The sequence below is a fragment of the Lynx rufus genome, unplaced genomic scaffold (assembly GCF_022079265.1).
Source record: "Lynx rufus isolate CCGP_SWC_20201006 ecotype Redwood Valley unplaced genomic scaffold, mLynRuf1.p SCAF_18, whole genome shotgun sequence".
Lineage (NCBI taxonomy): Eukaryota > Metazoa > Chordata > Mammalia > Carnivora > Felidae > Lynx > Lynx rufus.
Window position 1 is genome coordinate 14,343,905 of NW_025814832.1, and position 11,634 is coordinate 14,355,538.

The 11,634-nt window shown below is 39.4% G+C and overlaps 1 protein-coding gene across 1 annotated transcript in view; it reads left to right on the forward strand.

The window, feature by feature from the left end:
- TUBD1 (tubulin delta 1) overlaps window positions 1-11,634 on the forward strand; it is a 32,777-nt gene extending 21,143 nt beyond the window's left edge. Inside the window, exons 7-9 of the mRNA XM_047081736.1 lie at window positions 7,166-7,306; window positions 9,321-9,504; window positions 11,319-11,634. Coding sequence (XP_046937692.1) covers window positions 7,166-7,306; window positions 9,321-9,504; window positions 11,319-11,421 — 428 coding nt within the window. The 3' untranslated portion in view covers window positions 11,422-11,634. The remainder of the gene's footprint in view (window positions 1-7,165; window positions 7,307-9,320; window positions 9,505-11,318) is intronic.

Below are 11,634 nucleotides of genomic sequence, written 5' to 3' on the forward strand. Positions count from 1 at the left end.
GGTGGACCAGGCATAGCATAACTGGTAGACAGCCCCCTTAAAAAGGGGGAAACGGAAGGCACAAAGAAGTCATGGGTCCATAACAATTCAGCAGGGCACATCCTGGCAGTCTCCTGATGAAAATATAAGACATGGGAATAATTTTTCATGGCTTTGGCTTAGCTCTTTGAGTCAAGCTAAATTACAATTTTGTTTGTTTGTTTGTTTGTTTTAAGTAAACTCTACCCCCAACATGGGACTCAATATCACAAACCCAAGATCAAGAATTGCATGCTTGGGGCGCCCTGGTGGCTCAGTTGGTTAAGTGCCTGACTCTTGATTTTGGCTCAGGTCATGCATAATCTCACAGGTTTGTGAAATCAAGCCCTGTGCGGGGCTCTGCACAGACAGTGTGGAGTCTGCTTGGGATTCTCTCTCTCCCCCTCTCTTTCTACTCCTCTTCCACTCTATCAAATATAAATAAGTAAACTTTAAAAAAAATAAAAATGGGGTACCTGGGTGGCTTAGTCGGTTGAACGTCTGACTTCAGCTCAGGTCATGATCTCATGGTTCATGAATTCGAGCCCTGCATCAGGCTCTGTGCTGACGGCTCAGGCTTTGAGCCGTCAGCACAGAGCCTGAGCCTGCTTTGGATTCTGTGTCTCCCTCTCTTTTTGCTCCTCCCCCACTCACACTGTCTCTCAAAAATAAACGTAAAAATTTAAATAAAAGTGGCATCACATTATATGTATTTTTTGCTCTATAGCTTTTTTTCAATATAACAATATTTTGTGGACTTCTTTCCAATTCATTAAATTTGGACATGCCTTATTCTTTTTAATGGCTACATAGTTTTCTACTATATATGTGTCATAATTTATTATGTGCACATAGATTAAAGAGTCAAGTAATTCTACAAAGCCAGTTGTTAAAACAATCATTCCATAAAATTCCTGTATTTTCTCCTTCCCAGGAGCAACCATTTTCAAAACTTTTTTGCTGGTTCTTTTACTGTGTTTATCTCTTCGTTGCCATCTATTGATTTTTCAATTGTTTAGGTATTACCTATTTACTTCCAAAATGTGGAAGGTTAGGATTTAGCTTTTTCCCACAATGTAAACCCTGCAAACACCCTTCTGTCTTCCCACCCTTCCAACATAGTAGTGTCATCATTGGGTTAAAGCAGTATTCAGCTTTACATTATTGTGACCAAGTAAATGCTATTCACAACTGAGCCATGTAGTACCTGTAATTACTTTTCCTTTCCTGTATAGTTTTTTCTTTTCTCTGGAGTTAATAATTGCCTTGTTTTCTTGTTTGCTTACATTTTCTGTGTACCTGTCAATTCAGTCCTAAGTTGAATAACTTACCTAATTTTTTTTCTTTTTTTAAAAGATGTTCTTTTGGGGCGCCTGGGTGGCTCAGTCGGTTGAGCGTCTGACTTCAGCTCAGGTCACGATCTTGCGGTCCGTGAGTTCAAGCCCCGCGTCAGGCTCTGGGCTTTATGGCCCAGAGCCTGGAGCCTGCTTCCGATTCTGTGTCTCCTTCTCTCTCTGCCCCTCCCCTGTTCATGCTGTCTCAAAAATAAATAAACGTTAAAAAAAAAAATTAAAGGGGCGCCTGGGTGGCACAGTCGGTTAAGCGTCCGACTTCAGCCAGGTCACGATCTCGCGGTCCGTGAGTTCGAGCCCCGCCTCGGGCTCTGGGCTGATGGCTCAGAGCCTGGAGCCTGTTTCCCATTCTGTGTCTCCCTCTCTCTCTGCCCCTCCCCCGTTCATGCTCTGTCTCTCTCTGTCCCAAGAAAAATAAATAAACGTTGAAAAAAAAAAATTAAAAAAAAAAAATTAAAAAAAAAAAGATGTTCTTTTACTTTTTTTAAGTAATCTCTATATCCGACATGGGGCTCAAGCTCACATCCCCATGATAGTCACATGCTCCACTCACTGAGCCAGCTAGGCATCCCTTATATATTTTTTTAAATATGGTTTTCAAATATAGTTGTGTATTAGAAATACCCTAAGAACTTTTTTATTTTATTTTTTTTTTTAATTTTTTTTTCAACGTTTTTTTTTATTTATTTTTGGGACAGAGAGAGACAGAGCATGAACGGGGGAGGGGCAGAGAGAGAGGGAGACACAGAATTGGAAACAGGCTCCAGGCTCTGAGCCATCAGCCCAGAGCCCGACGCGGGGCTCGAACTCACGGACCGCGAGATCGTGACCTGGCTGAAGTCGGACGCTTAACCGACTGCGCCACCCAGGCGCCCCTAAGAACTTTTTTAAACAATGTTTATTTATTTTTGAGTGAGAGAGAGCATGACCATGGAAGGGGCAGAGAGAAAGAGAGGGAGACAGAGAATCCCAAGTAGGCTCTGCACTGTCAATACAGAGCCTGATGTGGGGCTCGAAATCACTAACTGTGAGCCAAAACCAAGAGTTGGATGTTCAGTTGACTGAGCCACCAAGGTACCCTGAATTTTTTTCTTGATAAGTTCAAATATTGTATCAGTTTCATCTTCTTTAAGAAATCTCTCCTAAAGCCATCTGCTCTGCTTTAATCTGGACTTTTTGCCCTCTCTAACCAGGGTACACTTGTCATCCTGGATATTCTCTTTGCCTGTCTCCTGTGTTGAATTTTCTGTTCAGAAGGTTTAGGCAAAGCCCAAGGGTTCTAGGGAGAGGGGAGGAGAGGGGTCATGGTTTTTCTGAGTTTTGCTTGATCTGTCTAGTTCCTTACCCTTAACTCTGCCTTGTGTTCTCCAGACCAGAGACCCTCAATCATATCCTCTCTAGAAAATAAACCTTTAGTTTTATGCTACAGTACAGAAGAGGTAGTTAATCATGCTGAACAGACAAGTTTAACAACATTCCTTGATCAGGAGTCAAAGGCAGTGGTGCTCCACAGGATAGGAAAGCTAATTTAGGAGCCAGTGACTTAGTGTTTTCATGGATTCCTTTAAAGATGTTCTGGAGGGACAGAGAATAATAATGGGTGAAAAACATTGGCATCATTAATGCTGAGTCAAAAGTGATAAAGCCACTGAATGTGAAAACATTTTAGGAAAACTTTAACCAATTTATTTTGTTACATATATTTTTTACGGATGTTCAAGAATGATCTAATTTTTAAAAATCCAAACCTAATTTACTCTAAAAGAACTATTTCAATAAGTATAAAATTTAATAATCTAAGTGAATAATTGACATAATTTGATAATCTTTTTTCTTATAATCAGTGGTGTCTTGGAAGGAAAATAATATTATGGATTTATACCCTTTTTTGTCACATGGGTTTCAAGTATTTTTGTCCATCATTTTTGTCTTTTGTGTGGTATTTTTCATCATATGGAGGTTTTACATTTTTATGTCAGCAAACCCATATATCTTCCTATGTTATAGATTCTGAGCTTTGCCCAAGATATAAAATATTCCTTAGTATTTTCCAGCATTTTTTATAGTTTTATATTTAATGTTTAAATTTTTTAACCCATCTGGATTTATTTTTATTTCCGATAATGCTTTTTTTTGGTTACTTCTCTTCTCATTTTAAATTTTATTTGCTTAACTTTTCCCTTCTCACTTTTTTTTCCCCCTTTTCACTTTTGAACATTAATTTTTCAAGGGCCTAACTTTAGAATGGCTTCATTTTTTTTTCTTTTTGTAACTTTTAGATAGAGTTTATTACCTTTTATTTCTGAGTAATATAGAGTGATGAATTATCTAACAAGTACAGCTTTTATAGCATGTCATAAATTTTTTTTTAATTTTTTTAATTTTTTATTTATTTTTGAGAGCGAGAGACCGAGTGTCAGTGGGGAGGGGCAGAGAGAGAGGGAGACAGAATCTGAAGCAGGCCCCAGGCTCTGAGCTGTCAGCACAGAGCCCAATGCGGGGCTCAAACCCACAAACTGTGAGATCATAACCTGAGCCGAAGTCTGACGCTCAACCAACGAGCCACCCAGGTGCCCCAGCGTGTCATAAATTTTTAAATATTTTTACTGAGGTGTGATTTATATACCACATACACCTATGATAAGTGTACAATTCAGTGATTTTTTTCATAACTTTGCAGAGTTGTGCAATCATTATCACAGGCCAACTGTAGAACGTTTCCATCACTCCAGAAAGTTCCTTGTATTCATTTTGGAGTCAGCTCCCATTTTTACCCCCCCGTCCCAAATGACCACTGGTGTGCTTTCTGTCTTTACAGACCTGCCTATTTTGGACATATCATATAAATGAAATTATACAATAAATAGTCTTTTGGGCCTGATCTTTTTCACTTAATGTCTTTGAGGTTCATCCACATTGTAGTATGTATCAGTAGTTCAATCTGTTTGTTGTATTGCTGAATAGTATTCCATCAGATGGACATATGACGTTTTATTTAGATGTCCAACAGTTGAGGGGCGCCTGGGTGCCTCACTCGGCTAAGCGTCCGACTTCAGCTCAGGTCACGATCTCGCAGTTCGTGGGTTTGAGCCCCGCGTCGGGCTCTGTGCTGACAGCTCAGAGCCTGGAGCCTGTTTCAGATTCTGTGTCTCCCTCTCTCTCTGACCCTCCCCCGTTCATGCTCTATCTCTCTCTGTCTCAAAATAAATAAACGTTAAAAAAAAAAATTAAAAAAAAATTAGATGTCCAACAGTTGACTGGACGTTTGGCTTGTTTTCACTTTGTATCTGTTACGAATAATGCCGCTGTGTGCATCTGTGTACAAGTTTTTGTGTACACATATGTTTTTAATCTTTTTTTAACTTTTTAAATATTTATTTTTGAGAGAGAATGAAAGTGGGGGAGGGGCAGACAGAGGGAGGCAGAGGATTCAAAGTGGGTTCTGTGCTGAGAGTAGCAATCCTGATGTGGGGCTCAGACCCACAAACCTGAGCCAAAGGCAGACGCTCAACCGACTGAGCCACCCAGGTACCCCATCAATCTCTTGATTATATACCTAGGAGTAGCATTGCTGGGTCAAAGGATAAGTATGTATTTAACATTTTGTAAAACTGCTAAACCCTTCCAAAGTGGCTGCACCATTTACATTCCCACCAACAGTTTAAGAGGGTTTCAGTTTTTCCACATCCTTGCCAACATCTGATATTGTTAGTCTTCTTGATTATAGCCATTCTAATAGGTATGAAGTAGTGTCTCCTTGTGGTTTCAGTTTGCATTTTTTTTTAAATTTTTAATGTTTATTTGTTTTTGAGAGAGGGAGAGACAGATAGAACACAAGCAGGAGAGAGGCAGAGAGAGAGGGAGACACAGAATCCGAAGAGGCTCCAGGCTCTGAGCTGTCAGCACAGAGCCCAACACAGGGCTCGAACTCATGAATCATGAGACTGTGACCTGAGCCAAAATCGGACTCAACCTACTGAGCCACCCAGGTGCCCCTCAATTTACATTTTTAATGTTTATTTATTTATTTTGGGAAAGAAAGAGAGCAGGGGAGGGGCATAGAGAGAGGGAGTGAGAGAATCCCATGCTGGCTCCACACTGTCAGCACAGAGCCCAATGTGGGGCTCGATATCACAAACTGTGAGATCCTGACCTAGGCCAAAATCAAGAGTCAGACACTTAACAGACTGAACCAACCACATGCCCCTCAATTTGCATTTTCCTAATGACAGTGATGTTGAGCATCTTTTAATGTGATCGGTAGAGTTGTTTGATTATCTTTTTTGGTGAAATGTTTATTCAAACATTTTTCTAATTCTTAAATTGGCTTGTCTTCTTACTGAGTTCAGCATGCCAAAATTTTTGGTTTGTTGTATTTCTCTGTTTGCTGAAAATCAGTCTGTTATGAACACTGAATTTTATCCCTATCCTATGTATAATTTAAGAGTATTTTCTTAGGGGCACCTGGGTGGCTCGGTTGTTTGAGCTTCCAACTTCAGCTCAGGTAATGATCTCACAGTTCATGAGTTCAAGCCCTGAACTGGACTCACTGCTGTCAGCGCAGAGCCCTCTTTGGATCCTCTGTCCCCTTCTCTCTTTGCACCTCCCCTGCTCGCACTCACTCTCTCAAAAATAAATATTTAAGAAAAAAAACTTTTTAAAGTATTTTCTTAATATTTCCCTATGACCAGTCAATTTTCAATCCTGTTTTTGTTTTGTGTTTCTATATCCCTTAACATTTTTGTATGAATTTTGTTTGTTCATACAGGCATATAGAGCAAAGTTCACCCTTTTTAGGTGTATAGTTCTATGAATTTTGACAAACTTATAGTAACCTCTATGACAACTGAGATAGAGTATTTCCATCATCCCAAAAAGTTCCTTCATGCTCCTTTGTAGGCAGTCTCTTCCCTCCACTCCAGCCTCTGGCAACTACTGATTTGAATTTTGTTCCCATGGTTTTGCCTATTTCAGAATGTCCTATAAATGGAATCATCCAGTACGTAATTTTTTTGAGTCAAACTCATTTCACTTACCATAATGCTCTTGAGATGTGTCCATGTTGTTTGTTATGTGTATCAGTAGTTTCTTTTTATTCCTGAGTAGAAATCCATTGTATGCACCTACCACCATCCTTGAACACCCTATGCAGAGTATTTCATCCCTTTCTCGGGACTTAATAGTTTGAATCATTTTGGTCAACCAGGTAAAAATTTTTAAACATTTAGTAGAAAAAAACGACTTTTGGGGAGCCTGGGTGGCTCAGTCGGTTAAGCGTCCAGTTTGGACTCAGGTCATGATTCACGGTTAGTGGGTTTGAGCCCTGCATTTGGCTCTGTGCTGACAGCTCAGAGCCTGGAGCCTGCTTCAGATCCTGTGTCTCCCTCTCTCTCTGCCCCTCCCCTGCTCATGCTCTGTCTCTCTCTCTCAAAAATAAATAAAAACATTAAAAAAAATTTTTTTTACTTATCAAATAAAGATATATGTATGGGGCGCCTGGGTGGCGCAGTCGGTTAAGCGTCTGACTTCAGCCAGGTCACGATCTCGCGGTCCGTGAGTTCGAGCCCCGCGTCGGGCTCTGGGCTGATGGCTCAGAGCCTGGAGCCTGTTTCCGATTGTGTGTCTCCCTCTCTCTCTGCCCCTCCCCCGTTCATGCTCTGTCTCTCTCTGTCCCAAAAATAAATAAACATTGAAAAAATATATATATATATATGTAAAATATACCTGCCATAATACATCTTTCTCTTGTTGCTCAAAGTGATTTATAAAATTTCTTGCTTTTTTTCCTTTGGTAGGTATTGATTGGCAGGTTCGGCCTCCTTTATCAGGACTTCCTACTCTTGGTAAAGTGTCTCTCAACAGGGAGCTTCATTTTAACACTTCCATTGCTAACTTGGTCATCCTTCGTGGGAAAGATGTGCATAGTGCAGATCTGGGTAAGCAGAAGTTAAGGTGAAAATTAAGATGTACATTTTGCTCATATACACGTTTTTTCATTTGTTTTTTAAAGGAAGTTCCTCCCCTGGGGTGCCTGAGTGGCTCAGTCAGTTAAGCGTTGGACTTTGGCTTAGGTCATGATCTCATGAGTTCGAGCCCAATGTTAGGCTCTGTGTGGACAGCTGGAGCCTGGAACCTTGCTTCAGATTCTGTGTCTCCCTCTCACTCTGCCCCTCCCCCTCTTGTACTCTCTCAAAAAAATAAAAAATTTTAGGAAAAAAGGAAGTCCCTGAATCTATTTTTAAATTTTTTTTAATGTTTATTTATTTTTGGCAGAGAGAGACAGAGCATGAGTGGGGGATGGGCAGAGAGAGAGGGAGACACAGGATCTGAAGCAGGCTCCAGGCTCTGAGCTGTCATCACAGAGCCCAATGCAGGGCTCAAACCCACAGACCATGAGATCATGACCTGAGCTGAAGTTGGATGCTCAACCGACTGAGCCACCCAGCCTCCCCCCTGAATTTATTTTTAAAGAAAGGAAAATAATAACTGTGTTTTAGTAGCAAAGTGTAAGCATTGTATCAGTAATATGTAACTGGACACCAAAAAATAGAAGTGGTTGAAACAAGATATAGATTAAATTCTTTCTGTCCTCACCTTATGGCTTTCTCCTCTTGTTTTTTTTTTTTTTTTTTTTTTAATTTTTTAATGTTTATTTTTGAGAGGGAGACACACAGGGTGCAAGCAGGAGAAGGGCAGAGAGAGGGAGACAGAATCTGAAGCGGGCTCCAGGCTCTGAGCTGTCAGCACAGAGCCTGACAAGTGGCCCGAATTCATAAACCGTGAGATCATGACCGAGATAAAGTAGGACACTCAGCCAACTGAGCCACCCAGGTGTCCCATGGCTTCCTCCTCATGGTCCAAGACATCTGAGCTTCAGCCATCAAATCACATAGGAATGAGCAAAGGAGGGTATGCTGCCTTTTCCTAGGGTCGCACACCACACTCATGGTTGAATAGCTTTGATTGGGACTGAATCTTGTGCTACAACTAGCTGCAAGGGTGTCATGAGCACAGTTAAAATTGGGGAGCTCTGTTACTAAAGAAGGGGATAACAGGTAATGTAGCACAACTAGGATCTCTGTGACAAGCATTTTGTTACAAAATTTTCAGGAGGTTCAAAGAGCAGTACTCTTATTATTTGTTTCTATGGCGAATCTCCAGGTTTGTATTATCCTTATTTGATGATTTTAGCAGTATCAAATTGGCTGCTTCTAGCTATGATAGAAAGAAGACCAAATAATCTAGTCCCTGTAATGCACCTTAGATAAAAAAGTGAAAACTAAAGAGAGATCATTTCAGGTCCATCAGATGGTATACTTTCTCCTACCTCAGAACGTTTTCTTCATAGTCTTCATTTTAGATTCTAAATCAAGAGAATTAATAAGAGGTTATATAAAGTAATCAAACTTCCAAAAATTTACCCACAACAAATGACATAGGTACAGAGAGGTGTTCTTGCAAAGATATTCACTGTAGTATCTTTCACACAAAAATGTGGAAACAACCTAAATGCCCAACAGTAGGAAATGTGTTAAATAAATTATGGTATATTCACATACTAAGGCTTTAAATATGAGTGATATTTATTGACATGAAAAAGAGGTTTACACCATACTGGTGAATGAAAACAGATTACAGAACAGCGTGTGTGTAAAATTATATACACAAGAGGGTCAACAAAATGTTCACAATCTTCTCTGGATGGTGACATTTCACCTGTTCAGTTGACTTAAATTTTCTTCTTAATACTTCTCTGAGTGGTGTGAATTACTACTATTTTTTTTACAATGACTATGGGTCATTTATCTAAAAGCACTATAAACTAGTTTTAAATAGGTAAAACAAAAGATTTCTGGTTAAATATTAAAATAAGAAAAATCTGTTTATTAATTTGTTTCCAAAATTAATGATTTATGGTATGAACAATGGCTTAATGTTGTTTTACTCTAGGAGGATTTAAAGATCCAGCACTCTATACTTCTTGGTTAGCGCCTGTTAATGCTTTCAATGTGTGGAAAACCCAGCGAGCATTTAGCAAATATGAGAAGTCTGCAGCATTGGTCAGCAATAGCCAGTTCTTACTAAAGCCACTTGATACAATTGTGGGCAAAGCATGGAATATGTTTGCTTCAAAGTAAGTAAAAAATAAATCTACAAACCTTTCTTCGTATTATTTATTTATTTATTTACTTACTTATTTACTTATTTATTTATTTATAGAGAGTGTATGTGAGCAGGGGAGGGGCAGGAGAGAGAGAAAGAGAGAGAGAGAGAGAGAGAAAGAGAAAGAGAAAGAGAGAATCCCAAGCAGGCTCCGTACCCTCAGCACAAATCCTGATGGGGGGCTTAATCTCACAAACTGAAAGATCATGACCTGAACCAAAATCAAAAGTCGGATGCTTATCCGACTGAGCCACCCAGGTGCCCAGAAATCTACAAGTCTTTCTACCCTTAGGAATATAAATCTTAAAACAGAAAGCAGGATCTGGAATGTCTTAGTCTGTTTGATTTGCTCTAACAAAAATAGCACAGACTGCATATCTTATAAACAACAGAAATTTATTTCTCACAGTTCTAGAGGCTAGGAAGTCCAAATTAAATAGTGTTGGCAGAGTTGATGTCTACTGAGGAGCTACTTCCTGGTTCATAGGTGATGTCTTTCCCTGTGTCCTCAAATGGCCAAAGAGGCAAAGATCTTTCATAGGCCTCTTTTAAAAGGGCACTGATTCCATTCATGAGGGCTCCACCTTCATGACCTATCACCTTCCAAAGGCCTCACCTCCTAATACTATCACCTTGGGGGTAAGATTTTAATGTATGAATTTTGGGGGAACGCAAACATTCAACCTACAACATGGAGTAAGCATGGCTTACTTTGTAGGTGTGAAATTCAGTCATGTTACTTCAGGCATCATTTTCTTTTCTGCACAATGGGTCCAAAATAAGAGGATATGTAGCGAGGATTAAGTGAGATAATCATGTAAGAATACCTACCACATTGCTGTTAACTCTTGTTGATAAAAGGAGTAGTTTCCAAATGAAATGAAATTAAAGTAGAAATTTCATTATAAGGCTGGGACAATAAAATAGTATTCCAAAATAAGATCCTTGGAAGAATGGAAGAGATCCTGATCTTGTTCAGCAAGAAATATTGCAAGTTTAACTCCATTTGCCACTACAAAATGTCTGCTTGATCCTAAGAAATGAATTATCAGGTCTCCTGACCTCTGCCACAATTACTTGTCAAAGCAGAATTCCTCGTATTAATTGGCAAGGCCTCTACTTTGATTATCCAGGATTCCCAAGGGCTCCCCCTTTCCACGCGTGGCTATTCCACAAGCCCCGTCCAAAAGGACAGCAGTGAACTCTGTCCTTTTCTGATTTTGTTCACTTCCCACTCCCCTTAAATGGCAGCAGCTCTTATTACATCAATTTAATCCATGTCTGCCCCTGACATTCTTTTTAATATTTGCCCTACCTCAGAACATTTGGAGGGTACGGGGTATTCAAAGAACCACCTGGTATAACTGCAAAGTAAATGTCTGAAAAATACTTGGGAGACTTCACTTCATTCCTAGCACTAAATTAATGCATTTCAAGCCTTAGGTAAAAATTCTCAGGCACCTTTTAGAGTTTGTATTGAACCCAGTCATCTCTGTAGGGTGTTCAATATGTGCTTGGTTAGATAACCAAATCTGAATAAGCTTCTTTTTCCTATGTGCTTCTTACTGTCACTCTCTTGGATACTAAAAAGGCGGGGAGCTTGACATAAACTTTCAAAGTTTACTAATCTTTGGAATAAATGTTGAAACAAATATAAGACATTTAAGAGATTCTTCCATCTTCAATTATTCATGAATTAGGACAGTTCTATTTATGGTTTGATTTTAGGAGTTAGTAATTTCTCTGAGATTTTTTTTATTTTACATTTTCTGTTTCTTTCATCAGAGCCTACATTCATCAGTACACAAAATTTGGAATTGAAGAAGAGGACTTTCTGGACAGTTTCACATTGTTGGAACAAGTTGTTGCCAGTTACTGCAATCTCTGATCGCCAACAGAGGAGAAAAAGTACCCTAGATCATTTTGGGGCTAAACAATTTTCAATATTACTTTTTCTGTAAGGTGTTCAGATCCCTACCTGTTAAAGTAACAAAGGTGAATGCTGTTTCCTTTGGCATACCATAACCACAGAAAAGGAGGAAAACTTTTTTTTTTAATTTTTTTTTTAACATTTATTTATTATTGAGAGATACAGACAGAG